Source organism: Apium graveolens, chromosome 2 (assembly GCF_009905375.1).
Source record: "Apium graveolens cultivar Ventura chromosome 2, ASM990537v1, whole genome shotgun sequence".
Lineage (NCBI taxonomy): Eukaryota > Viridiplantae > Streptophyta > Magnoliopsida > Apiales > Apiaceae > Apium > Apium graveolens.
In genome coordinates this window covers 318016624-318043845 of record NC_133648.1, presented here as the reverse complement: position 1 = coordinate 318043845, position 27222 = coordinate 318016624, and the positions used below count along the sequence as shown (strand labels likewise).

At 35.5% G+C, this 27222-nt stretch overlaps 5 protein-coding genes across 9 annotated transcripts; 2 read left to right on the top strand and 3 right to left on the bottom strand.

Moving 5' to 3' along the window:
• Positions 1-1376: 1376 nt before the first annotated feature.
• LOC141708926 (heptahelical transmembrane protein 1-like) lies at positions 1377-4162 on the top strand. 2 transcript variants are annotated; one of them, XM_074512766.1, is made up of 4 exons: positions 1377-1823; positions 2366-2461; positions 3127-3148; positions 3320-4162. In XM_074512766.1, the coding sequence occupies exons 1-4, from the start codon at positions 1510-1512 to the stop codon at positions 4001-4003; spliced, it is 1116 nt and encodes a 371-aa protein (XP_074368867.1). In that variant the 5' UTR covers positions 1377-1509; the 3' UTR covers positions 4004-4162. The 2 variants fall into 2 exon arrangements, with proteins under 2 accessions (XP_074368867.1, XP_074368865.1); XM_074512764.1 differs by having other exon boundaries at positions 3127-3184.
• A 3765-nt stretch (positions 4163-7927) lies between these two features.
• LOC141708911 (putative clathrin assembly protein At5g35200) lies at positions 7928-12903 on the top strand. 2 transcript variants are annotated; one of them, XM_074512744.1, is made up of 16 exons: positions 7928-8140; positions 8487-8614; positions 8693-8762; positions 8915-9012; positions 9349-9490; positions 9584-9684; positions 9822-9905; positions 10031-10081; positions 10184-10249; positions 10322-10387; positions 11022-11102; positions 11200-11277; positions 11674-11820; positions 11917-11992; positions 12135-12247; positions 12351-12903. In XM_074512744.1, the coding sequence occupies exons 2-16, from the start codon at positions 8507-8509 to the stop codon at positions 12708-12710; spliced, it is 1641 nt and encodes a 546-aa protein (XP_074368845.1). In that variant the 5' UTR covers positions 7928-8140; positions 8487-8506; the 3' UTR covers positions 12711-12903. The 2 variants fall into 2 exon arrangements, with proteins under 2 accessions (XP_074368845.1, XP_074368846.1); XM_074512745.1 differs by lacking the exon at positions 7928-8140 and adding an exon at positions 8154-8282.
• On the bottom strand, positions 11816-18066 carry LOC141708907 (uncharacterized). 3 transcript variants are annotated; one of them, XR_012569675.1, is made up of 7 exons: positions 17631-18066; positions 16846-16932; positions 16484-16666; positions 16310-16396; positions 16148-16219; positions 13361-15351; positions 11816-12713 (listed from the first exon to the last, which is right to left on the bottom strand). XR_012569675.1 is itself a non-coding variant. In XM_074512738.1 (6 exons), exons 1-6 carry the CDS (start codon positions 17787-17789, stop codon positions 13435-13437), a joined length of 2505 nt encoding a protein of 834 aa, XP_074368839.1. In that variant the 5' UTR covers positions 17790-18066; the 3' UTR covers positions 13109-13434. The 3 variants fall into 3 exon arrangements, 2 of the variants coding, with proteins under 2 accessions (XP_074368839.1, XP_074368840.1); XM_074512738.1 differs by lacking the exon at positions 11816-12713 and having other exon boundaries at positions 13109-15351; XM_074512739.1 differs by lacking the exon at positions 11816-12713 and having other exon boundaries at positions 13109-15351; positions 16846-16907; positions 17631-17766.
• Positions 18067-18509: 443 nt separating this feature from the next.
• Positions 18510-23968, bottom strand: LOC141708917 (uncharacterized). The gene is made up of 7 exons (XM_074512755.1): positions 23816-23968; positions 23598-23724; positions 22464-22577; positions 21112-21310; positions 20939-20984; positions 20734-20809; positions 18510-19377 (listed from the first exon to the last, which is right to left on the bottom strand). Exons 1-7 carry the CDS (start codon positions 23927-23929, stop codon positions 18974-18976), a joined length of 1080 nt encoding a protein of 359 aa, XP_074368856.1. The 5' UTR covers positions 23930-23968; the 3' UTR covers positions 18510-18973.
• Positions 23969-24809: 841 nt separating this feature from the next.
• On the bottom strand, positions 24810-26930 carry LOC141704634 (zinc finger BED domain-containing protein DAYSLEEPER-like). The gene has a single exon (XM_074507843.1). The coding sequence runs from the start codon at positions 26928-26930 to the stop codon at positions 24810-24812; it is 2121 nt and encodes a 706-aa protein (XP_074363944.1).
• Between the last annotated feature and the right edge of the window lie 292 nt (positions 26931-27222).

Genomic DNA, 27222 nt, shown 5'->3' with positions numbered 1-27222 from the left:
AAAGGCATTGCCGAGGAAAGTAGATAATCTATTTGTCGTTAAATTATTTTGTTTATAAGAAACGCCAAATTGGGAGTTATGTGACATGTAATTGTGTATAGCTTTTATTTGGTGAATTCATCATATGTATAGCTCATCCTTCTCAACAACCATTCAAGTGTAGGTTTGATATTTTGGCAACTAATGAGAATTATAGTGTGCATGTCCTCACATTAATGATGTCATATATAGAATTATTATTATTATTATTATTATTTGTAATAAAACTAAATTTCTTTTTGATGAAACTAAACCCCACGGGCTCACGCAATAGTCTGCAAACCACGTGAATCAAGATAAACGGCTTATATTTCGAGGGGGTGAACTCTTAATATCGTGAAACTTAAATTTCATTGAAATTAGATGATTTTTTTTTATCGTAGGTTCACGCTTTTGATAAACCGCACTTAAAAAATATGCTCAGTTCAGACGGTATAATTATAAATTCTCCTTCTATGAGATTCGAATATGTGACCAAAAGAATAATTATTCTCTTTTTAACCAACCGAGCTAACCCTTTTTTTGAAAAACAATAAATTTCACAATAAATTAGATACACCTTTCAATGATATAACTTTTTAAATATAAAATATTTATAAATTTCGGTCAAATTTTAATCAATTTAATCGTTAAAAAATCAAACCTCACGACTAGCTATACACGGAGTGAGTATTTAAAATGAATGTGGGGGGAAGCCATTGAATTGAATGATACAGTCTGATTGTTCTGCCAGCAAAAATACAGTGTGTATATTGATGACCTATAAACTTAGATTCCCAACTGTATTCATGGAGTTGAAATAAATAAGCGGTCTTTCTAATGGGTGTCCAGGGGCACACATTAGTCACCAACTCCAATAAAAATGGTTTTTTTTATTGATGAAATTGATGTGAATGTATGGGCCATTAACATTTATTATTCAACCACCAATAAGAACTTATTTCTACAGAAGTTAGTAACTATTGCGTGCGCTTGGGCACACCATAGAAAATCCCATGAATAAATACTACTCTTTCCGTCCCAAAATTATATTTTTATTTTAACTTTTTAAACTGTTTATGGTAAATAATTAATTATTAATTTACATCTAATTTTTAATATTAAATATAGTGATGAGTGATTATGTTGGATTTGTGTTTATGAATAATACAATAAAATTTTTATATTTAATACTAATACGAAATTAAAAAATATTAACAATCAAAAATATGTATTGGCAGACGTGTCCAACATAAATATTTTTAGAGCCGGGGAGAAAAAAGTCAAAAAGACAATGGAGTCCCTTTAAATGCTTCTAGTTGTTAGTTCGATTAGTTCCTCTAAACTGCACTTATTAATCAGACAAAGACACCTTTTATACTCCAAAAACAGATCCAAACTCACTTATATATACTTCATAAATCTTCCCATTTTTATAAACCATTTTTACCTAAACACACACACACATTTTCATACATAAACACATTTGTGATGAGTTCTAGTGAAGGGTTTGTATGGAAAAGAAGAGGGATGTCAAGTGAAGATCAAATGGATGAAGCTAGTTCAACACCAAACAAGATCATGAACAATAGGAAGATGAAGAACAAGAAGAAGATGAACAAGAAGAAGAATCATGGTGCTAAAAGTGATGGTTGTAGTAGTTGTGATCTAGTCACATTTGATGAGTTGCCAGGGTACATGAAAGATAATGAGTTTATACTGAATTATTATCGAGCTAATTGGTCTCTTAAACAAGCTCTTTTCAGCATTTTTCGGTGGCATAACGAGACTCTCAATGTTTGGACGTAAGTTTTCCTCGTACCTGTTAAAACTTATGACGTCATAAATAAACATCAGAATTAAGTATATTTCTTATTTACAATGTATTTTGATAGTTTGATTAGGGTCCATTTTTAAAATTTCGCACATGACCCCCATTTGTTGTTTGCCCCGTCCATGTCTCAAAATGGAGTAATTTGCTTTCATCTTCATTGTTATGTTAATAATCTTTATTTGATTAGAGCTTTGATTATTGCTGATGATGTTTTTCTTTGTATACTAGCCAACAAAGTGTTGGTACAGTGGTTAAGTTCTTGTTCCACTAAGTAGGCGAAGTTACACCATTGGCACCTTGCGGGAAGTCAGGAGGATCAATTATGATTTGCTTTCATTGTTGTGTTGATAATCTGAATTTGATTAGAGCTTTGATTATTGCTAATGATGTTTTTGTTTGTAAATAGCTGGCCTGTTCTTAATTAAATGTATAGTATGGCACTGTATTAAATTTATGATGATGATAAGTGGGGCGGTGGTGTGATTTAAATAATTGTACAACATGTGCTTGCAGGCATCTAATTGGATTTGTACTATTTGTGGGATTGACATGCTCAAACTTAATGCATGTGCCTCCTGTGTCCCAACTTCTCAATATATTTACTACCTGGTATGTCCTCTCTTCATCTTACGTTGGTCGGTGACAAACGATTGTTAGCAGCACGCCTTACTGCGGGAAGGTTTTGTGATACAATATGCTGCAAGAACCAATTGTCCCTGACCAACCTCTTTTTTTATTTAATGTGAATGAATAAAGCAAAAGTACAAGTACTCTTAGTTTGAAGTAGGTTGCGAGAAGGGTAAAATGTACGAAAACCTTGCTGTTAGTTTTGGAAATAACTAACGTGTTGTTTTCTTATAAACTCTGATGGTGGTTTTGAAATTCTTGTAAGACTGGTAGAAAAGAAAGACTTGCCGTGTTAATGGAACTGAATGTTGGTTAGTTAAGCTAAGAAATAGCTAATTTAGTTGCTTAACTTTACACAGAAGTTGAACTTGTGTATGGATTACTTCCTCAACTCCACAAACTCTGGACTGCTACTTAGTTAACTAAGCTTAACGTGTAAATTACATAATTAAGCTTAAACTTGTTGGCTTAATAACTCTAGGCTTAATGTACACTTGAAGGTTTTAAGTTACTTGGTCCGAAAGTTGAACTGAGAAACTGTATTTTGCATCAGACGATTAACGATTAACGATTAACGATAATCATTATTTCAATGATGAATATATTATGTTGGTCATCTAATCTCATCATTCATCTCTTAATTCCAGGTCTTTTCCATTAGGACCAGAGGTAAATGTTTCTCATAATTCCAAGATTTTTTTCTCTGTAAGTTTCTCTACACGAGCAGTTTAATGTCTTTGAACTCCATTCAATTCATATAAAATCCTAGAGGACCGAAAAAGAATGTAATGAACATACATTCAATCTTGAGATGTTTATGCTGTAAGTTTGATTTTACAGGATGCAACAGAGTTTATTGATTTGAAGCATTCATCATCATTTGGTATAGAGATTACTCCAACACAACTAGAAGCCACACGATGGCCATTCTTCGTATTCCTTGGAGGCTCCATGTTCTGCCTCCTCTCGAGCAGCATTTGTCACCTCTTTTCTTGTCACTCCCATCCCTTAAACGTCCTATTACTCCGAATAGACTACGTTGGAATCACAGTCATGATCATCACCTCTTTTTTCCCTCCAATTTACTACGTCTTCCAGTGTTCCCCTCATTGGCAAATCCTCTACCTAGGCGGCATTACAGTCATGGGCATTTTCACTGTCATAACACTGCTCTCACCAATCTTTTCAACAGGTAAATTCCGCGCATTTAGAGCCTCACTTTTTGTGGGGATGGGGCTGTTTGGCATAATACCTGCAATTCATGCAATGCTAATGAATTGGCATGAGCCTAGTAGGAACATCATACTCGGTTATGAACTGGCCATGGCGCTTTCTTATCTAATTGGCACGGTTTTCTATGTTACCCGGATTCCAGAGAGATGGAGGCCAGGGTGGTTTGATCTAGCCGGACAAAGCCACCAGATATTTCATGTGTTTGTAATCTTAGGTGCATTGTCACATTACGGCGCTGCACTTGTATTCCTGGATTTTCGCAGCAAGATTGGCTGTGAAACCAATGTGTAACCCTCTGTTGTTGCAGTTCACAGAAAATGGTGATGCCTTAATTTATAAAAGGTTTCACCTGTAGGTGTAGTAAAATTGATATTCTTTATGTTGTATTTATGTTACAGAAAAATTGTTATATTAATTCATTGAAAGAATCAAGTAACTAAAGTTCAAATACAGTGTTTTTCTGTTGCCTTTTCTCATCTCCATGAGCCAGATATCTTTTTAATTTTTATGGATTGAAGTATAGAAATGTTCTATGTTGAGTTACGCGAAATACAGATAATATACACTGGAGTTCTGATCCATACGCTAAATTTAGCTACTTCGTTTGTATCTGAACATGAACATGGATTATCGTCCAAAATATTCATCGTATGTGTTCTATAACCTCAAGGTATTACGAGAAGGGAGTGTCGAGATATCATATTTAAGTTCAAAGAAGAACTAATTTGCAACTACTAAAGTTGGCTACTAATTGTATGCGTCACATATTCACATGCATTGTCTCCAGCTCCAGCTGCTCCAAGGTTGAGTTGTGTCCAGGGCCCATTAGGGCAATTTCAGCAGATGTTTTTCATGCAAATTAATCATACAAATGAATGAATGATGGACCTGTTCAGCACTTGTATTTATTGCCACAAATTGGCTGGACAAAATGTAGGTTTTAAGCGTGCATTGGTCGTACCAAGTACGCAAGATTCCCGCATCAACAGAGTCCGAAGATGTCATACTGTAACTACGCAACCATATTTTTATCTTTATTTCTCATGAAGTGGTTGTTTCAGAGTTTTAGATAGCGAAGCAAGTAGACACTTGACTATCCTGCCAAAGATTTTACATTCCAAAATGATCTATTTTCAGGATTTCATAAGCTTTTTACCAGTAAGTTTGACTTGTTTGATAACTTTATAGCAGAATTGATAATTCTATACTTGTACATATATAAGTTGCATATTTACAAACATATGATCCATCTCACAAGGCTGCCAATTCCACTCTGAGGTCTCTACTGAAATGCAGTGTGCAGAGATTATTAGAAACCAACCTATTCTTTTTAACAAATCATCTTCTTCTACTGAGTACTTCTGATCAGAATTGGCTATTTCTAAAATTAGTACATAAGTATTCTTGAATCATGATCTTGAAAATCCTTCAGAGCTCTTCATTATTAGCACCAGTGGCTTGAAGTGAAAACTTACAGGGGATAGATAATTACATCAATATCATATCAGGACCCGAATCCAATAAATTTAACAGGGAACAAAAAACGTAAAGGAGTACATAAGTATCACTTTTATATATAATAGCACAACAAGAGTATAATATTTTGAGATTAAAAAGTAAAGACTAAACTACCCATATTACCCCTGTTTTTAATATTTATATAAAAGTTGTGTTTTGTAAGAATCGAACTTGAGTTGCTTAATTATTCAATACAACCTCGTACCATTACACCATATTGTCACATGTGCTTTTTATCATATATATAATATGTAAGTGTGTTAAAGGAATATTTTATTTAACTTTAAAGATAGCTACTTGAATTTCGCAAAAAAAAAAAGTTACTTGAATATTTGTACAATTAATTTTAAAGAACTGAATTTCAGATATAAAGTTAGGCATAGTACATAAATGGATTATTATCTTATTTATTATTTTTTTTTGTTTAAAAATATATCTCATATATTTTTAACGTATTTTTTATTATAAAAAGTAATTAAAATGTATGTATATAATTTTTAAAGAAAATATTGAAAATAGAATCGCCTATATATAAATAATCTAGATTGGTATTAAATATTTAGATAAGTTCGAATTATAATAAGTCAATGAATTTTAGTTTTTTTGAAATTGAAATTAGAATTTGGCCCATTGTTCAAAAAATACTCGAAATTTGAATATATGACTAGCCGAAAAACATTTTCATATTCTACGTTTGGTAAATTTATATTAGAAGTTCGACGGTAATATTTTATCAATAAATACGTTAGAGATTATACAACATTTACAAATAAGAATATAACTAAAAATATTATAATTGCATGCATAAAAAAACTCGTGTCTCGCACGGGTTATTATGCTAGTTGAAAATAATACATAACATGTGAGGTGGAAACCCCTGACGGAGGGAGATCTAAGTCTAAGTAATGTATTAAATTGAGATTTTAATTTTTTTTTTCATTCATGAAATATAGGTTTATTCAACTGTGATTTTTAAAAGTATCATAATTTTATGGTATTTAACTAGAATTTTAAATTATACTACAAAATCTGGTGGTATTCGATCAGGATTTTAAATTATGCTTAAAAATCTGAGGGTATTCAACTGTGATTATTTACAATTCATTAAAATCCGATGGTATTCACGTGCTGACATATTTTTTTTTGGACCGCATAAAATGATGAATTTTGTGGTATTGTTAAATGTATTTTATGGTTTTTGAAATCCCACCATAATTCATGAGATTTTGAACGATTGTGTTTAAATCCTAAAAACTCTTTATCAACCTTACGACATTTTATCAAGAATCCGCGTAAAATCAAAATCAGATATAATCCATTAAAATTCATGAATTATATATAATGCATTAAAATCCAAGTTTAACACCCCTAAGTCTAATATGTAACGGCTCATACTGATGAAAGATAACTAAAATGACATGTAAATTAGACTTGCAACTCACTCAACTATGAGCGATAAGATCATTTGATTGACCGTTCTACAACTCATTCGGCTGTGAGCAATGTGAGCGGTAAAATGACATAATTGACCATTCACTAAAATATTAAGCTGTTATAATTGACCGTTCACTATAACTCTCTCAGCTATGACTATGAGCGATAAGATAATATAATTGACCGTTCACTTAAAATATATTTGTTAACAACTAGATATCTGACAGGTTAAAAGATTACTTTTTCTTTTGTTATTGGTATGCTTGCACTACTTATAATCAAGAACAACAAAGAAATGCACAATCAGAAAGGTAAGAGAATTTTATAGGTTTTAAAACATTTTACTTGCTTTCCAAAAGGAACAGCACTAACTATATATTGTGACATTTGTGTGCCCATGCTGCAATATATGATCAAGATAAAATAATAAAGTGTCGAATTTTCACTTTTTCTTGCACTTAGTTCATCTGTACAGTACATGCCTGCGTGTAACAGCCAAATCTAATTACCTGTCTCCACTCGGTTTCAAATTATTTGATCCATTTAACTTTAAAGTTTTAATTGGAAAAGATTGGAAGACTGCAAAATGTTTGTTTATTAAAGCGTCTGATTAACGGAAATCGGAATCTCAATCATAACTAATATGATTTGAATTCTGATTCTCATGACGCGTTCAAACATCAAGCTGATTTCAAATCATCGATCATATTTCTTCGATTTATTAAGAAATTATCATATATACTGTTTTTCTTACAAATATGAATTATATTCTTACAGATGAGTATATGTTCTTAAAAATTAAAAATCCACGAGCTGAGTGAGGGTCGAATCCTTGAGACGACAAAAAATAAATTCTTATCACTTTCTATATACTCCCTCTGTTTTTTATTATATGACGTTTGACTTTTGTGCACACACTTCTAAGTGTTTTGACCGCATAGTTAGAATAATAATTTTTTTTTTGTGAATAAAAATATATAACTAAAACTTTAATTTAGAAAAAAAAAAATTAAAAAATATTATTTTATCTATGCGGTCAAAAAACTTAGAATTGTGTGTAAGAAAGTCAAACGACATGTAAAAAAAACAGAGTAACATAACTCAAATTTGATACTCCATAGCCTACTAAATTTAGAAACCTACAAAAACAAACAAATGTTACACGAAAATAAAGTACCTAATTTAAGCAAAAGCACGTAAAATAAGGAGTAATTGCAGACCCGAAATTCAAGACAATGACTTTGCAATGAAAAATTTAGAATCCCTCCGAAAAATCAAAGTAAATGGAGTTTTTTTATGATGAGAAAATAAACAGAGGTCGAGAAAAATTAGCGGAAGCTGTAATAAAATTGTCCACCGCAACCTTACACAATTTGAACACATTTTTATTTTTTTAATTATTCGATGATTCTCTCTCTTATTTCTCTTTGATCTCTCTCTCTACACTTTCTCAGGTTACAAGATTCAGGTGTCTAGGTAAGGACCACCCCCTTGTTTTCTTGTTCTGTTTGCATTCACAACTCGTACACATATGCGTCCACGAATAATAATTACGGTACTGTATGTTACAACAATCGTCTAGACCTCGACTTTGTGCATGTGTTTTCGATTGTGGAATGTAGGTACTTTTTTATGTACTAAATTAATATTTCTTCATATTTATTGATCTTTGTTTTGGAGATCATGCCTACATTGTAGATTTTTTTATCATAATATTGGTTCTTGATCCTGCTTATAGTGAAGCTAATGTTTTATGAATTGAATTAAGTTTTTTTTTTTTAATATTGAATGACATGATAATTGTCTGCTGCACATTGTGAAGCTACTGGTTTCGAGAAAACGATGCCGGGAGGGGCTAAACAGAGTAGTCTCAGAAAAGCTCTGGGAGCTCTCAAGGATACAACTACTGTTGGTTTAGCTAGTTTGGCTAAAGTGCACAGTGGTTACAAGGTACGTCGCGTAAATGATTCTTCAAGTTGCCTGATTAATCGCTGTTGTGACGTTTTGATCCGATTTTGCATTCTGCAGGAATTGGACATCTACATTGTCAAGGCAACCAATCATGAGGAGCTCCCTTCAAAAGAAAAACATATAAGAGGCAAGTATTACACTATAAAATGTCCTAACCTCGGGTAATTTGCCTGAGGACACCCTCAAGCCCGGTTTTCTCTTTCTTGTATTGTGCTTATAAATTCTTATTCTCTGTAGTATAGGTTGGAGCTGATGGTTTTGTTGTTGTTATTATTGCAGCTATTTTTAGTTATATATCCGCTGCTAGACCTCGTGCTGATGTGTCTTACTGTATTCATGCTCTTGCGAGACGTTTATCAAGGACAAGCAACTGGGCAGTATGAACTTTCACCTAAGTTCTTATTATGTTAATAATTCTCTGTGCAGAACTTTACATTTCACTTATGCTTACCTATAAACTGGAAGTGCTAGCATTAGAATTGTTTAGCTTAGCTGCTTTAGCTTGAAAATCACATGGAAAAAGACGAAAAAGATACAGGACTGGGGATGAGAATGATTCATATTGTTAAATTATTCAGTGCTTACTTGATATTAATCAGCATCAAATTTACTAGTGAACGTATGTCGATTATTCAGATTGATTTTGATGTCTGCCAATGCATTTACTGGTGAATGTATGTCGAGTTTGTTATCAACAATCTGTTTTCAATTAGGTTGCCTTGAAAACGTTAATTGTCATCCATCGAGCTATAAGGGAAGTGGACTCGACATTCCAGGAAGAACTTGTTACCTTCATCAAGATGAAAGGCCATATGCTCAATATGGCTCATTTCAAAGATGATTCTGGTCCTCATGGTATGCTAAAGTTTCATTCTTTTCCATTGCACATCTAGAAAGTAGAAACAGAAGGTTTTAAGAAATAATAGTTTTTCCCTTCATCTTCTGCAGCATGGGATTATTCAGCCTGGGTTCGTAACTATGCTTTGTTTCTAGAAGAGAGACTGGAATGCTTCCGCGTTTTAAAATACGATGTTGAGACAACACGATCGGTATATTTTACATAGTCAGACTACGTACTGTGACACTGATCTGCAGACACTTATTTGCAGACACTTCTTTGATTTATCAGAACAAAAGAGTTCTCTACATGTTTATTCTGAACATTACTCAAATTACACTGTTGCAGAGAACTAAAGATCTCGATACTCCTGACCTGCTTGATCAATTACCAGCTCTGCAGCAGCTATTGTTCCGCATCATAGGCTGTCAGGTACTCTACTTCAGCTTGTTCAATAGGAATGGTTATCGGAAAACCTTTCACTTCATACTGTTCGATTAGATTCATTCAATTTCCGATTTCATCTTTAACCGATGTCCTGGAAAATTTCTGTGCAGCCTCAAGGAGCATCAGCGCAGAATTTTGTGATTAAAACAGCTCTTTCTATGGTTTGTACAGTTCTTTTTCCTGATAGCAGTTCCCAGTAGTTTATTTAAGCATGATGGTAACTTAAACGATTTTTTTCTTTTTGTTATTTCTTTAAAACATAGGTTACTTCAGAAAGCGTTAGGGTTTATAATTCGATAAAAGATGGCACTGTAAATTTGGTTGACAAGGTATGTTGTGCCCAGACCTTTTGATGTTTTTTTCACCTAGTGAACAAATTCTTAAGATGACAATTTTATCAGTTCTTTGAGATGAAAAGGCATGATGCTCAGAAGGCTTTCGATTTATACAGGAGGGCAGCGAAACAGGTATGGTGTAACTAGACTGTAAACGAGTCAAACTGTTCGTGAGCTACTCGAACTTGGCTCATAAAAATTCGAATTCGGCTCGGAAATAATTGAGTTGAGCGAGCTTTTCAAATTTTCAACCGAGCCGAGCTCGAGCTTCAAATTACCCGGCTCGTAAAGTTCGCGAGCCTTATTGAGCCTCTAGTATTTTTTATTTTTTTATTATAAATATATTTTTAAATAATTATTTAGTATTTTTAATATACTATTTATTTATTATCGAATCGAGCTGAACTCGAGCCGAATAGATCATATTTTGAGTTCTAGTTAATATTTAGTGAAATTTATTCGAGTTTTCGAGCCGAACTCGAACCTACCGAACTTTTTACGATCCGAGATTCGAACTTGAAATTAAAGGCTCGACCGAGCTCGAGCTCGAGCCCGAACTACTTTAATCGAGTTCGAGCCGAGTCTGACAGTGTTCGACCCGGCTCGGCTCAATTACAGCCAGTTGCCGCTAATTCCATTATAGAGTTAGGTCTAGGCTTTGTTTGTTGTAAAATGACTTGATTTTGAAAAATATTTTCCTGGGAATAAATGTATTTGTTTCACCGGAAAACGTTCATGATATGTAGCTAACTCTTCTTATGTTCAGGCTGAGAGACTCTCAGAATTTTATGAACTATGTAGAAAACTTGATGTTGGGCGTGGAGAACAATATCCCACAATTGAGCAGGTTGGTATATTTTGAAGTGGCTTGTGAATATCTGATGCCTGGCATTTTTTTTATCAATTTCAACTGTTACCAATTTTTCTATGCATCACCTATGCAGCCCCCTTCATCATTTTTACAATCAATGGAAGAGTACATACGAGATGCTCCGCGTGCTTCTGCTCTTCGCACTGATCTGGTATGAACATTTCTATTTAACTTTTTCCGATGTCTTAAGAGGATGCAATATGGTTTGGTTCTCTGTAGTTTCAATATGATGATTGTGATGAGTATCCTAACTTAATCATCAGTTGGTCTCAATGTCCCTGTCTGATCAACCGACCAACACAAATTTAGCGAAACCTGCATATTTGGTCTCAATGTCCCTGTCTGATCAACACAAATTTAGCGAAACCTGCATATTAAGGTTTCTAGAAATGTTTTACAAGTGTCAACAGAGTTCACAGAAGGCAATGTACCATGTACGAGGAATATACTTTTAACTGTTTGAAAATTAGAATACCCGAGATGGTAAATTTATAATTTTTGGAGAAGAAGGTTCAGAACTTTGAGGGGCATTTCTTTTGCAAAGCAGGCACTTGAAGCTCCCAAAGTGATCTTAGCCATTGAGTATAATAAGTCCCCGGAGAGGGAGGAGAAAAGGCCACCTTCTCCATCTCCACCTCCAACTGAACCTGAATCCGTTAAAGTGGAAGCTCCTGCTCAAACACCGGATCTGTTGGTAATTCTTGGATTCTTTTAGTCCTTTGATGGAGAATACTTGCTCTGTGGAGGCAAGTGTAACGCTTTCTTTGTCACTGCCTTTTCTTTTTGCTAGGGTCTGAATGATCCGATTCCAGCGGATTCTGCTTTGGATGAGAAGAATGCTTCAGCTATGGCTATTGTTCCAGTTGGTAAGTTCCCTGATAACTTAAGTTTACAGACTTTGAGATAAGCAAAACTTATTCGATGTTATTGGATGAATAAAGCTTACTTGCACCCTCTGATGAGTTTGATTTCACAAGTGCATTTTTGTGTCTGACATGATATGTGCAGACAATCAATCAACTATTACTGCTACAGACCTGACAAATGGAGGAACAAGCTGGGAATTAGAACTTGTTAGTACTCCCAACTCCAGTGACAACGCTGCAGCTTCAACGAGAGAGGTAAATATTAATGTTTTCTACATTCATAAACTCTCGGTTATCACTAGGATCTGTCACTAATTATCTCGTTCAAATGCATGTAATTGTCTCTTACAAACGATAGGCTGGAGCTTTGGACAAGTTAATGCTGGATAGCTTATACGATGATGCAATCAGAAGAAGCAGCCAGCATGTGAGTTACAATCCATGGGAACAGCCCTCACTAGCCAATCCTACAGTTGCACAAACAACATACAACCCGTTTTATGCATCCAACACCCTAGCTGCAGCATCTACTGTTCAGATGGCAGCCATGGCGAGTCAGCAACAGGCCTATATGCTACAGCAACAACAAATGATGATGATGATGAACCCCCAACAACAGACATTTAACCCCTTCGGTAACCCGTACGGTGCTGCTGCCCACCCGTATGGTCCTGGTATGCCAGTTCAAGCCTCCAATGCATATACCGGATTCATTTAGTAACTGCAGTCAAAAGAACCTCCTCAGTTCTTCATTAAAAGATACGACAGACGACTCAAAATTCTAAAGTGCATGATCAATGTCATATGCTACAAGTTCGTAAAATAATTATGTAAGCGTAAATAATTAGGAAGCGGGAAGCACTCGAATTTGTATAATTTGGGTAATGAAGTCAATAATGAGCTTTGGGGATCATGGGATTTTTTATTTTGTTACCTGCTTCCCTGTTCTTAAACTCCAGAGAATTACATTATCTATATAAAAGAAATCAATCCTTAATTCAGAAAAAAAACTCATTACACCTCTAACTGTTCTATAATTATTTTTACTTGTACGTGAAGAGATTGCTAATCGCTACTCTCTGTCCCTGAGTTTGTCGCTTTTTGGAACTAGAAAAGGATCGGCAAAGAACATCTGTTTTTATCTCAGGAAACAAAGCAGCTCTTATTTTCAGATGTAAAACTACATTAGCCACTTGGTCCACTTCATACAATTTGCTATACGAAAATCAAAGCTGCTACATCCTAAGATTGCGTTGGTGGACAACCAAAACATTTAAATCCACCAGCAATCAAAACTATATAACTTCAAGTATTGAACAGGCCCTGAAAACAATGAAATCGGAATTGAGAGCTGTACAAGTTACAAACCTGTGACAAGGATAATTTATCTACCTAACACAAGCGCAGGATCGAAGAGGCGACTGACAATTACTGATCAAACACTACTTCAACCCAGACCCTTTAGAAATAAACCTGGTGCGACTGCACCTTTTTAACTTTGCAATAGCTTCACGTGGCCTCCTGCACTTGAGATCCAGATAAACTGCTGTCAGAATGGCTCCTGGGCTGTCGGGTATTGCTGACAACGCTTGGAACACAAATCTATCAGCTTGCTCGAGATCTCCTTGTATAGCAGACATTACAGCAAGGTTTGCATAAATAGTTCCACGAGCCTCCTCAGGATTAAGGAAAACAAGACCCTGCGATCCATCAGGTGAAGATGTATCAGCAGCCACAGACTCCATATTTACCGACTCCTCGCACCCCACTGTATTATCAGCGTGCCACTGTCTGCAGTCTTCTCGAGTGTAGGGGAGTTCCGCATGACTTTTACTAGATATATAGACCAACAAATGGTCTGCAGCTTCTTTTGGCTGATTGAGCAGGCAGAGAGCCTCAGCTGCATACACATTTCCCAAGAAGACATGAATTTTGGAAGATTCTGCAATTTTCAGTAGGGTTCTAGCAATCGCCAAGGCCTTTAAAGGATTTCCCAGTTCTAACTCAACGTATGCAAGATCGGCAAGAACAGACTGTCGTATAATCTTGTTCTCTTTTCTACAAATTTCATCATAGTAAAAAATGGAGCTTTGCAAGGTAGTATTCAGATTATTTACACTCTTGTGCTCTTTTATTTCCCCATTTGAACTCAGGTGTTCATCCCCTGCTCCTACATTATGTGCCTGAGAACCAGTGCCATATACTGAATTGCAGTTTGCATTTTTAGGATTAAAAGTTTGTTCCTCCTGGATTACATCAGAAGGTAAACCGGACTTACAGTTGAAGTTCAGCAAGTATAATACATTCTGCAAACACTGCCGAGCAAGAGGCACTGAAAGTTTAAGTAACCTATCATCACCAGAAAGTAACTCTTCCCTCCCAGCAATAGCCACCTGCCCATTCCTCAATATTCTATCTTCTATAACAAGATTCCTCCATTTTCCTAGGCCAATAACATGTACGTTAACATCTGGTCTGTTGGATGAAGCTTGATTGAACTCCAGCAGTCCCTTTTCTGAAGCCATCAGACAACATTCTGCAATCCGGAGCCACAACAGGGGATGATTATAATAAACTAAACTAGCTCTGTAGAAACAGCGAGCAGCAAGTACTGGTTTCCCACAAGCCAGATACTGCAGACCACAATTATATACTATAAAGAGGGATTTATCCTGTGCGAATGTTGACGCTGTTAAAGGTTTTTCTTTCCATAGCAATGAGCTACTCTTTAGCGCCTTAGAAAAGTATACAGTTGATGTTTGATGTTTTCCGAGGCGATAATAGATGCAGCCTAGGTTATTGTAGCACATGATAGAAGTTTCCAGTTCTGTTCGATTACTCGAAGCCATTAAAAGCTTAACAGATTTACGATGATTCCCTCGAGCATATTCAAGCTGGGACTTAAAAAAGATAGCCATGGAATAATCCTTCCCTCGTGCTATGTTTAGAGCCATCTTAACTTCACACTTAGCTGCCTCAAGTTTCCTTGTAAGGAGCAGAAATGAAACCTTGTAAAGATGCAACTTAAGCCTCAGATCAATAACTGGAAATGTATCATTTTGGTTCCTTGAAAAATTGTTTGAAAATTTATCAGATTTTCTTGTTAGGTTCTGTCCACTAATGTCAAGGGCTGAAAAGAAGTTTTCATACTCCGCCTCTTCCGACAAGCTTCTTGATAAAGGACTTTCAGGGGAATTTATAGTAGGATCAGAACTATAAACATCAGGAAAGGGAGTACTGTCAAACACTGGAGATTTCATAACTACGTCTGAAAATTGTTGCTCTGTGGAGTTACCATCGTCACCTTGACGAATCAAAGCCCCGATACAGAAAACCCTCTTAACATAATTAAAAACATCCTGTAAAAGAGATCGATTTAGAATTTCAGTGGCTTTTAGGTATAACAGCACAGAGGAAACTAGCAAATGGGCATAGTATTAAAACACTGCAGTACATAAGAACTCCACAAATTCAATAGGCTGTAGGGTAAGGAGATTAAACAACTTGATCTGCTTTATTTTTCAACAGAGGACAATCCCCACTCCTTGAGCATTTAAGAGAATCCAGTGGCAACACAATCAGAATCTAATTAGGCTAATGGCTCAGATTATTAAGTTCTCCGGAACTTAAAACCTTAACACTAATAGACTGGGTATTAGTTAAGCATATATGTACAGTACACATATTAAAAACCTATTACTACATGCATAAAAACATTTAACATTAAAGAGTGTGAAGAAGATGAAACTGGAGAATAATGAATGAAGCATGAAGAAAAAATGAGACGTGCGACAAAGATGGAGTGAAGAAATTCAAACTTCTAACTTCCAAGCAAGATTATGACAGAATGAACACCAAACAGCAATGCAGATAGTATATTTTGTGGAAGAAAACTAGCTTTAGGAAGAGCGTCATAGAAACCAATTTATCTAAACAATTTGTTCTCCAAAAAATAGATAAACACAACATCAAATTGAATATATAGATTACTTTCTGTACATGCAGATTAAATTTAGTAGTGCTTGCTGTTGCATACTCTACTAGCACACTGTCAGTTCTTAAAACTCAAATAGTACGAAAGAACACAAGGAGTCTATTAAGAATTCATAATATTAGAATTTAGGGTACACTGAAATTAATTGTATGACAACTTACATCAAATCTCGAGGCATGGTGAGAGAGTAGCGCAACATCTAGTAATAAAAAGCATATACGGAGAGCTATTCCCTGCAAAAACATTCATATAATCCGCCCCTGCTTCATGTGAACACTCAAGGATCGCAAACAAAAGAAGCAACGCCAGTTACATTCACGTACCTCAGTTATTGGTGCCACTTTTTCAAATAGTTGTTCCAAAATACGAAACGAATTTGAATATTCATGGAGATGAAACCAAGTGACTGCCTGTAGAAAGACAATTTGACAGAAACATGTCAATCACACTTGCAATCACTTACCCACTCACGCCATGCAAAGATCAAGTACACATACTATGTTGAACAATGCTACATAAGGGGCTAATTCACTGTTTAGAACAATTGATGAGCTATTTGCGGTAGTTGATTCATGTGCCATACTGTTGTTTGCGAGTGCTTCGACTGTAGTTTTGCTTCCTGACCCAATGATAGCACCTACTTGCTCCCGAGACACACGTGTCAGCTCTTCACTTTGTGCCTAAAACCAATATACAAACATGATTTTACATAATCAACTGATGTCCTACACAATAAAGTATCAAAATGAGTTCCTGTGCAAATGTCTTAAAAGACGCTACCTCTATTAAAATAGAAACAAGGAACGATAAATCAACAACATACACTAATTTAAGCAATGAATGGTACATAAAAACACACCTGCACATTACGTAGTACATCAAGCAACTTCTTTGGATTAAAACAGCCTTCCATGTGGTTTTCTACAATAGCAATATTATGAAGAATCTGAGATTAAATACAAGAGACAACTTATTAGAGTTAGGCCAAAATAGTCAAACGCCACACTCGAGATACTCAGCAACTAATCCTATCGAATGAATGCACGACATTCCAAAATCCAAAATCAAGTTTCAGATTGCAATTCCTAACAAAAAGTAAAATGCTATAATCACGTGTCGGTGAATTCACACTCAAATTTGAACTTCACATCTCTCTCTCTCTCCCAAATTCACTTACAAATTGAAGTTCACAACTCTCCCTCTCTCTCTCTCAAATTCACTTACAACTGAAGTTCACAACTCTCTCTCTCTCTCTCTCTCACACACACACACACACACACTCAAATTCACTTACAAATTGAAGTTCACAACTCTCTCTCTCTCTCTCTCAAATTCACTTACAATTGAAGTTCACAACTCACTCTCTCTCTCTCTCTCAAATTCACTTACAATTGAAGTTCACAACTCTCTCTCTCTCTCTCTCTCTCTCTCTCTCTCTCTCTCACACACACACACACACACGCAATGCTATAATCACTTTTCAATTTCAAATTTGAACTTCACAACCGTCTCTCTCTCTCTCTCTGTCACACACACACAATGATTACTACTATTCAATTTCAATTTTGAACTTCACAACTCTCTCTCTCTCTCACACACACACACACATAAATGACACGATCTGAAAATGAACATACATATCACCTTAGGATGAGCTCCTCTTTTGTGCAAAAGCTCGTCCAACACTTGCCGACACTCTTCAAACTTGCGTGCCTGAAACAACGAAGCAGCTTCTCTCGCCAACTCGGAGCTGACGTCATCCTCCGGCGACGCGATGACCGATGAAGAATCACACACGTCCATTTCACACTGATTAATAACGAGTGTTTCTAAAAAGCGTTGAATTTGACTTTAAAATCCAAGCTTTTTGAGTTGAATCTCCCTAGAATATAGAGATTTAGAGCGAGAATGTATCGAGTTTTGTGTCGATATAGAGAGAGAGAAACACGAAGGAGGGGGAGATAGATTCAGAGAGAGAAAGTTGCAGAGAGGTTGGTTGTACGTATCGAGGTGAGAGATTGGGGATGGTGGTATGCTAGTGTACATGTGGACTACAGTAGGATCTGTAGTCTCCAGTTCATCTGACGGACTTAATTTGATTGTCTGATAAAACATGAGTAAATTAGATTATCAACAAAAATTGCTAAATACCTCACATTCGCTTCCAAAATCGTTCTTAAATGATTACGTGTCATATGATTAATTATTAAATTTACTAATAGTAAGATGTTAATTTTTAGGTTTACTACTCTAATAATAAAATATAATGTACATAAATGTAAACTTACAAATTAAAACATGTCAAATATCTTATCACATTATTAAGAAGAAAAATCAGGAACGAAACAGGGTTATCTAGCAATACACTTTATCAATAATATTTTAATAGCGCCATTACATAAAAACTCTCCATTGGATCTCTCCGTTCACTTCAATTTCACGTGTTAAATCTTTTCTATAAAAAAGTTTCGCCGACTAATAATTATATTTATGGAGTATCAAACAAAGATTTTAGGAAAGAACTTCCCATAAATTGCTAGCAAATATCAGCACAATGCTTCAAATCAACCCACATATCATAACAGACTTAAACCAACAAGAAAAAGGTCTCAAACTGCTGAAAATATGAAATTTTACTTGAAGGACCCTAAACTTCCAAAAGATTGCACAAAAGACCTTAGAACCAGAAACACTAGAAGAAGCCATCGAACATTTGATGGCAAACCAACCAGAGTCATCATTCCTCAGCACCGGAAGACAAACCATAAAAACAGAAATGCAGAAATTAGGCTAAGCAATAAAGGGTCCTGGAATTGAGAGTAGTGAGAATAGATCTTATATTAAGGACAGCGCAGATGTTACGGATAAAAAACAAAGCTGATATATAAACAAGGAATGAACACTAAAATTATTATCTACTCTACATTTTCGCAGCAAAATGGCATTTCCATTGCCTGCGATGCTGAAATTTGCAGCCTTGGATTTGATCAGTCTTCACTATCTCCTTCATATTCTGAGAGTGCCTGTTCAAGATCCATAGCTAAGTCATCTTCACTATCTTCTCCACTGTCTGCAAGTGCTTGTTCAAGCTCCATTTCCAGGTCAGCATCAAAACCATCTTCCTCCAGTTGATAATTATCATCGTCCCCCTGATTATGGGAGTGCCCTGAAGGTTCCTCCAATTCGCTATTTACAGCGGGTTGTTTTCGAAGGTTGTAAGAATCTCCATATTTAGAACTGTCAACTTGACGTTGGCCATATTGTGTGTCTTGATAAAACAGTCCTTTCACATTGCTCCACTGTTCAGCAGTATCTTCTACCACATCTCCGATCAATCTCTGATCTTCCGTCAAGTGTTTTATGTTTTGGATATCTACCATATCACCAGCCTCTTCAGAAGTTCAACAAACAGGTAAAAAGCATTATGTCAACAATAGTTCACATTATTTGTAGCAAACACCAGGTCCAATCACTATGCACTAGCTTCAGACAGTTCAACTGATAATTTGTAAAGAATATTACTAAAAAAAATGATTCTAACAAAGTAACAGGAAAATAGGTTGCGGATAGAAGAAAATCATGTAGAATGTAACTAATAAACTGCACTCATGATCTTTGGCTACATATTACTACAACTTGCATAAACACCAGGTCTAATCACTATGCACTAGCTTCACACTTTACAAAGGTTGAAAATCATTTAAAATGTAACTAATGAACTGGACTCAAGATCTCTGGCTACATATTACTAAAACTCGCAGAAACATTCCCTTTAGACACAACATTTCTTGTTGTATTTTTTTTCAATTCACTAGAGACAATACATACATATAAATGTATCCCCAAATTATGTTTATAATATTAACTTCAAATGTTTGATTAACTTGTAAGCATTTAAATATAAAGATTTATACAAAAAAGCTCATTTTTTTTTCAAATTTATTGCTCATTTTTCTAGCAAGGGGGGAGGGGATGATGAATAACCACGATCTCTAGGGATTTATTTCTTACCACTAGGCTACAGTCCTCATGGTTTTACCATCTCAAACAATGTAGTCTTCGGGTAAAAATGTCAAATTTCCGTCAATCAAATTCTATCTCGAATTTCTCTTGCAAATAATATGCTCCAGAGCAAACTGAAATGTCATTCCAGTTATATCTTTGTTTAGGTTGATGAAGGACCACGATCTTTATGGCTTTATTTCTTACCACTAGGCCACTATCTTCGTGTTTTTACCATCTCAAGCAATGAAGTGTTTCCATTAAAATGTTAAATTTCTGTCAATCAAAGTATCTCTTGAACTTCTTTTGCAAATAATATACTCTAGAGCAAACTGAAATGTCATTAGAGTTGTATCTTTGGATCAGAGAGTTTATGTTTGTTATGCTGTTATTAACTTAAGTTCCTGAACCATCTATATAAATCAGTTTGTACTCATATATAGATCGCACCTAGTGCAGAGCTTATCTTCATTACACAAGCTAATGCCTTTGATTATAATTCCCTTATTCTATGGAAGTTCATGCTAAATTTTACCACATTAAACTAACTTGCAGTCTTGCACTGTTGGGGGGGGTGTAATATATTAGAAATCAAAAAGGCATTCTCATAGAATCAGTTGGAGGTTTTATTTCCTATATAATTGAATGACCAACTTGAACAGCATATAATGTGAACCACAAATATATTTGTATCTCATTTGGACCAGTTCGCTGTTGAGAAACCATGTACTAGTTTTGAAATTACCTTTTACAGCTAACTTCTTGGCTGCTTCATACTCTGATGACATTTTCTTAAGGTAATCAACATCAAGTTCCATACCCTGATACATGTCAATAACAGCAAAAATAAGTCTTTATTCCTATGTTGATAGTGTAATCTCGTACTCCTATCAACATAAAACATGACAAAAAAATCTATTAGTACTACAAAAGAAGTATTCGATAATTACCAAGTCCATGTGAATAAAATGCTCGATCCTACTGTTCTCAAATAACCTATCAAGCAAAAAAAATGTCAGGGAACAAGGATAATCTATTGCCCTCATCAACATCATAAGCAAAGTTCGAAACTATAATTGAATATGACAACAGGCATGCAAATTTAAAAGGAAAAAACAAATACTTCTTCTGTGCAATTCGAATAGTAGCATCCTCTTTAGCTCTAAGTTCTTTAATCTTCTCAGTCACAGAACCTTCCTTTAAATCAACAGCGCCAAAAAGAAACATGTTCTTTTCAAGCATTCTGTTGACTAAAGCTGATGCAACTTTCACATTCTCCTTTCTTGAGTCAACAACAAGTTTTCTCACTCTCCTAAGTTCTCCTGTAAAGTGTAACGAAATGTTGCGTTAAACTTAAAGAAATAAGGGAAAGATTAAGACAGAAGGAGCAGATACACTCATTTCATTTCCATTTTCCAGCATCCAGGCCATTCACCAGATACCTTAACAATAAATATAAACATGCCAAAGGAAGAACTGCCCCTCACTCATCTTATTCAATTTCTAAGAAGGAAACCCCACCCCCTGAATAGAAAATTAAATAACTATATAAATATATGTTCCTTTCCTCTATTATCCCAACAACATAAAAGTCGATTTTTAAATCGAGAATTAACTAGAAAATAGCACATCAATGCAATCGCTCCAAACAGGAAGCTTCAAGTGACTCTAGCAAGCACTTTGTAGGAAAAAACAACTAACTTTCTGCTAAGCCTCCCGGCTCCACAATAACAAGAAAAGACTACAAGACCTCCCGGGATCAATTTGTTAGTACTTTTATTCTACGAATGCATTTACTGTGCATTTATACTTGAAACAGATAGAAACAATAATGTCAGTACCTCTACCAACAACACCTTGTCTAACATCAAATATGTAGGTTTGATTTGTGCATATTACGTAATAGAATCACCAAAGCTTTCTTTTTCTCTATTGATGTTAACTTCGGATATGAGTTATAATGCAGGCTTTTACACTTGTGCAGTAATAACCATGACCTTAGTTCTTGATCTAATAACACCTATATACACAAAGAAGCTTTAGTCTCAAACATTTTGCAAAAGAGCAGAAGCCCTTTAATTAAACTTCCAATCAAAAAATTTTGTATAATTAAGAAAGGGCGGAGTCAAGAAGTTGACAATGTCGGTAACGCAGTCAAGAAGTGTACATCTGACTCATCGTTGACATGCTTTATCTAGAAGAGTAAAATTCAATATCTGGAAAACCCACAAGTGAAACTTAAGATGTCAATTCTTTTAAGACATAAGCATCTCTAAAACTAAACGATCTGCTGCATGCAGCAACAATATCTAACTGATCAATTAGATGAAACAGACCAAACTACTGCTTATTCTGTCTTTAGTTACCGGTACCACGTAACGAAAACAAAATGACAGAAAACTCACGTACCACAAACAATAACCAGTATAACTGATAGCGCAAACGTAAATATAGAATATGTTTGTAGAGATATACCAAGAGATATATATATCCGGAAAGGCGGCTTATTCGGCTGCGTCTCGTGGAGACAAAAGAGACAATACAACCCGCCCAATCTCAGAGAAAGCGAACCATTGGACACGACATAACCTGCAATATTAGCATTATATCAAATCAACGTTAAGACAGAGAACAATGTACATAGCAACAAGCAGTCCAACATATATTAAGAAACTAGTAAATACACTCAAATCTAAACATCCTAAGAACAGTAGCTTAGTAAGACAGATAGCCCTCATATTGTGTACAAGAACTTTAGCTTTCATTTCTCCATGGAGCCTCCTGTACTATTCATGTATATTTCCGCAATTAATCATTACAACATATAACCTAAAGTTTAATTCATCTATCACTCACATTATTATCTGAATTCTAGATCAAGTCTCCGCAATTAATCACGAAATACATGTGCATTTCAATTCCCGCAATTAACCATTACGTAAATGTGCATTTAAATTTCCACAATTAATCACTACATACACGTGCATTTAAATTTCTGCAACTAACCATTACGAAATAAACCAAACTAAGATGCAGGCCTTTTCGAGCCATCTCAAGTAACTCTCATCACCCTAACTACACCAAGTCCGTAATTGTGCAATAACAATCCAAATTCAGCCATACTTCCATTCTGTTTTTCGGTTACCCCTCTTTAACAAGCATACAAAAATCTCAAAATGCAGAAAAACCTAAACATCGAAAACAACTATATAGCTACACCCAGTCAAACAAGTATTAGGAAATTAGTAAACACAGTAACACACTCATATCTAAATATCCAAAGAACAGTAGCCTAGCAAGACAAATACCCCTAATATTGTGTACAAGAACTTCAGCCTATGAGTCTCTGTGGAGCCTCCTCTACTATTCATTTACATTCCCGCAATTAATCATTACAACATAAAACCAAAGTTTAATTCATTCATCTCTCACATTATTCATCAGAATTCTACATCATGTACACTTAAATTCCCGCAATTAACCATTACATTTAAATTTCCGCAACTATTCTCTACATACAAGTGCACTTAAATTTCCGCAATTAATCACTACGTACACGTGCATTTAAATTTCCACAAAAACTCAAAATTCACAAAAATCGAACCATACCGATACAATGAGCATACAGAGACTGCATAAAACACGCGACATTCGTAGTCGGCCTCGCCTCGTAAATATACGAAAACTTCTTCGAAATCCACACTCTCTTCATACCTACCAAAGTCTTCGATCCATCCTGTAATTCAAAACATATACATACAAAACACAATTAAATACGTAAATAACTCAATTAGTGTTGTAATTAAGAAGATTAGGGTTTGAATTACCTTAACGAAAGCTTTGATTAGGTCATCGATGTCTAATTTGAACGTTTCGATGTCGAATGTGGGACCTTTCTTGTTCTTCTTCTTCGTGGTGATTTTGTTCGGACCCGGACCCATTTGAAATTTTGATTTTGTAATATGAAGAGAGTGATGCGGTTCAGTGGTTGTGTTATTTATATTTGGCGGTTTCGGTTTCGGTTTCGGTTTCGGTTTAGGGTCGGATATTAGAACATACTAGAAAATTATTTTTTTATAACAAATGTTCGATTTTGTGACAGCAGTAAAAATTTATTATTATATTTTAACATATAATTTTACTATTTATGTTAAACTAAAAATTATTTTAAAAAATTTTATTCGAATGAGAAATGATGACTATGTTTAAATACAAATTTTTAAATATTTCAACTTATGCGTACAAAGTCAGTTAAAATATAACGGAGAGAGTATAATAAAATATGAGAACCACTTTTTTTCTTTCTCCGTTGTATTGTATTTTGACGGAAAAAATGTATTTTTAATAATTAAATATTAAATAAAAATTAACTATCTCATTCCGAAAAAGTTACTAAATGTTAAATTGTCATCTTGTTATTAACTATTTTCTATAACTTCTCAATGCTCCTGCACAATTCTATGTATAAATTCTATATGATGAAAATATAACTATGTATTAGGCGGGTTACCTACGCAAAAAAAAAACAAAAAAAAACTCAGATTCAAGCATAAAAGGCCAAAACCCAACATTCAGAACTAAGCTTTCATAAAGGTCTTGAGCTTAAAACAAAGTCATCATGCAAGATTTTAACCAAATCTGCAGCCTAACATAAATCCCATGCATCCTAATAAATTTCCACATTTTAATGCAAGAATATAATCTGCAAACATCCAATGTTAGAACTTATAGGAAGGGAAGGCTGATGAGGACAAAGTTGAGTCTAAAGGTTTTGAAAACCTATTAGCTATCAATGCAGAAAAAGACCAAACCAATGTAAAACTAAATTGGGAACTCCATTGTGACAGGCACAGCTTGTCCTGATGAGTCACTCTGCAGCCACGCCTTCGCGCAAACGAGAGCCTCCACTGTCTCTGGCCTTAAGGAGCACCTGTATGGATCCATCATTTTGCTTTCTGTATGAAACACCAAGTCAGGACCAACACTGCATACTGGAACAGACAACATGTCACGAGCCATTTTCGAGAGAGTTGGGTACTTGTTCTTGTTTAGTTTCCACCAGCCTAATACATCAAATTTTGGGACTCGAGGCAACACTGACTCCTCTAAGTACTGATCCAGCTCTGATTTTGACTGCTGGTTTCTAGCTTCTTTGATGTACATATCGAAATCTGAAAGGCCTGGTCCATTGCTTGACATTGCAGGTCCTCCCTCATCTAAATTGAGGCTTACATTGGTGAAATTCAGTGAGTGTTCCGTGTATTCATTGAAGAGCTCATGGACTCCCTCCTTAACGTACTTGATGTAAAAGGCAGCTTGGTCACCGTAAATTTTACCAAAATTGAACTCAACAAGCTTCATTTTGTATAGGGGATTCATGACTACGGCAGCTGCTAGGATCAAGTAACAGCTGTTCCAGTATTTGTCGAAAAGTGTTTTCATTGGTATGGTAATGTTGCTGACGAAGGAATCCACAGTCGTGGAGGCATGCGCAAGCTCCAACCAAATACTACACATTCGAAGAAAGAATTTGTCTGTGGTTAGTATGACAGAAGTTGTCAAGGGCCTAGCTGTGTCAAACAGGAGATTTAAGTATGTTGTCAGAATCTCAATCATTTTCCAGTCTTCCATAGAGGGGGTTTCCCTGTAATCCGGGTCGAAGATATCAAGACAACAGAAGACTTCCTTCAACTCTAAAGCTGTCAACAGCATTTCATATGTTGTGTTCCATTGTGTCTGATCATCCAAAGTCAAGCTCTTTGTACTTGTGACCTGTAATTTTTGCTTGATCTCAATAAACTGCAGTTCGCGGGACTCAGAAGTTTTAACATACTTGACACTGTCTCTGACTATTTTTACCGCGTATTGTGCTGCCCTTAATGCTTCTTGGGCTATAATGCTAAGAGCCCTGGCAAGACAATTCTCCAATACTAATTGACCGCCAAGCAGATTAGGGTTCTTGACAGAAAGCATTGCTTTAAGGTTGTTCTTTGCATCATTTGTTAAAGACTGGTTGATGGTGAGAGAAACTAACCTACCATTCATATTCCAATCAGAGAGACAAGCAGCAACAGAATGACTGAAAGCAGAATCTGATTCCGGAAATGGTTCCATGACAACATTGAGAAGTTTTCTGTGCATTTTCCATTCACTATCAGTAAACTGCCCGGTAACAAAAACATAGCCTACAGTTTGGGAAGAACCCCACAAGTCAAGTGTCAGAGAAATGCGCCCTGGGATTCCTGCAAGAACCTTCTGCAGGCTTTGTTTTTCTCTGAGATAAGTTGCAACACAATCTCCCTGAACTGTATCAAAGCTAACCATATCAAATCGAGGCTGAAGATTCTTGACAAAAGCAATGAGACCGGGATCTTCAACCATGTGAAGGGGATATTCATTCATGATAATTATCTTAGCAATGTCATGACGACAGCGATCCAGATCAAGCCTTAGCAGAATAGGCTGTCTGTATGGTCGGTTTGCTGGAGCATTAGGACGCCTAATTTGAATCCACTCCCGATTACATCCAATCCCCGATCCAAGAGTAATGTGACGTTTGAGGTGACTGGTGCCTGACACTTTAGTGCCTGTTCTGTATGCAAAGGACTGCTTGCATTTGATACAGCAAGCCCTTGTGCATCCACCACCAAAGTTCTCAATGGTGAAGTAATCCCAAACAAACGACGTCTTTTTCTTGCGATCAATCCTCTCTGGTGTTTGGTTAGGATGAGATACTTCCGTTTCTACATCAGCTTCTTGCATTTCCCAGTTTTGTGGCTGCATTTCATAATTAGCCACTTGCATATCTAAATTGGGTGACTGCATCTCTAGAATTTCTTCCTGCAACTCCAAACTGAAAGCAAGCATTTCGACATCATCTAGCTGCATCTCTGCATTGTCCAACTGGTTATTGTCTTCATTAGCTCCTTCTGATCCTTCCATCTGGCAAACAAGCCAGCATCACGTTAGATAAATTATTAAGACGGATTAATCTTACACTAATTACATCAAACTTAAATTATTATTACACTAATTAACCCCAGACTTTCATATAGTAAATTGCAGAAGCAATGCTGCATCATAAGAAAAAAAATTAAACGGCAGAAAGAACAGAATCACCATATGAAGCAAAATTACACTAAATTTAGAGCATACGATACTTTAATAACATTTTAACATCCAAAACACATAGGTTTTACAAATCAGTATATTCATCATCCTTTTTTACTTCATC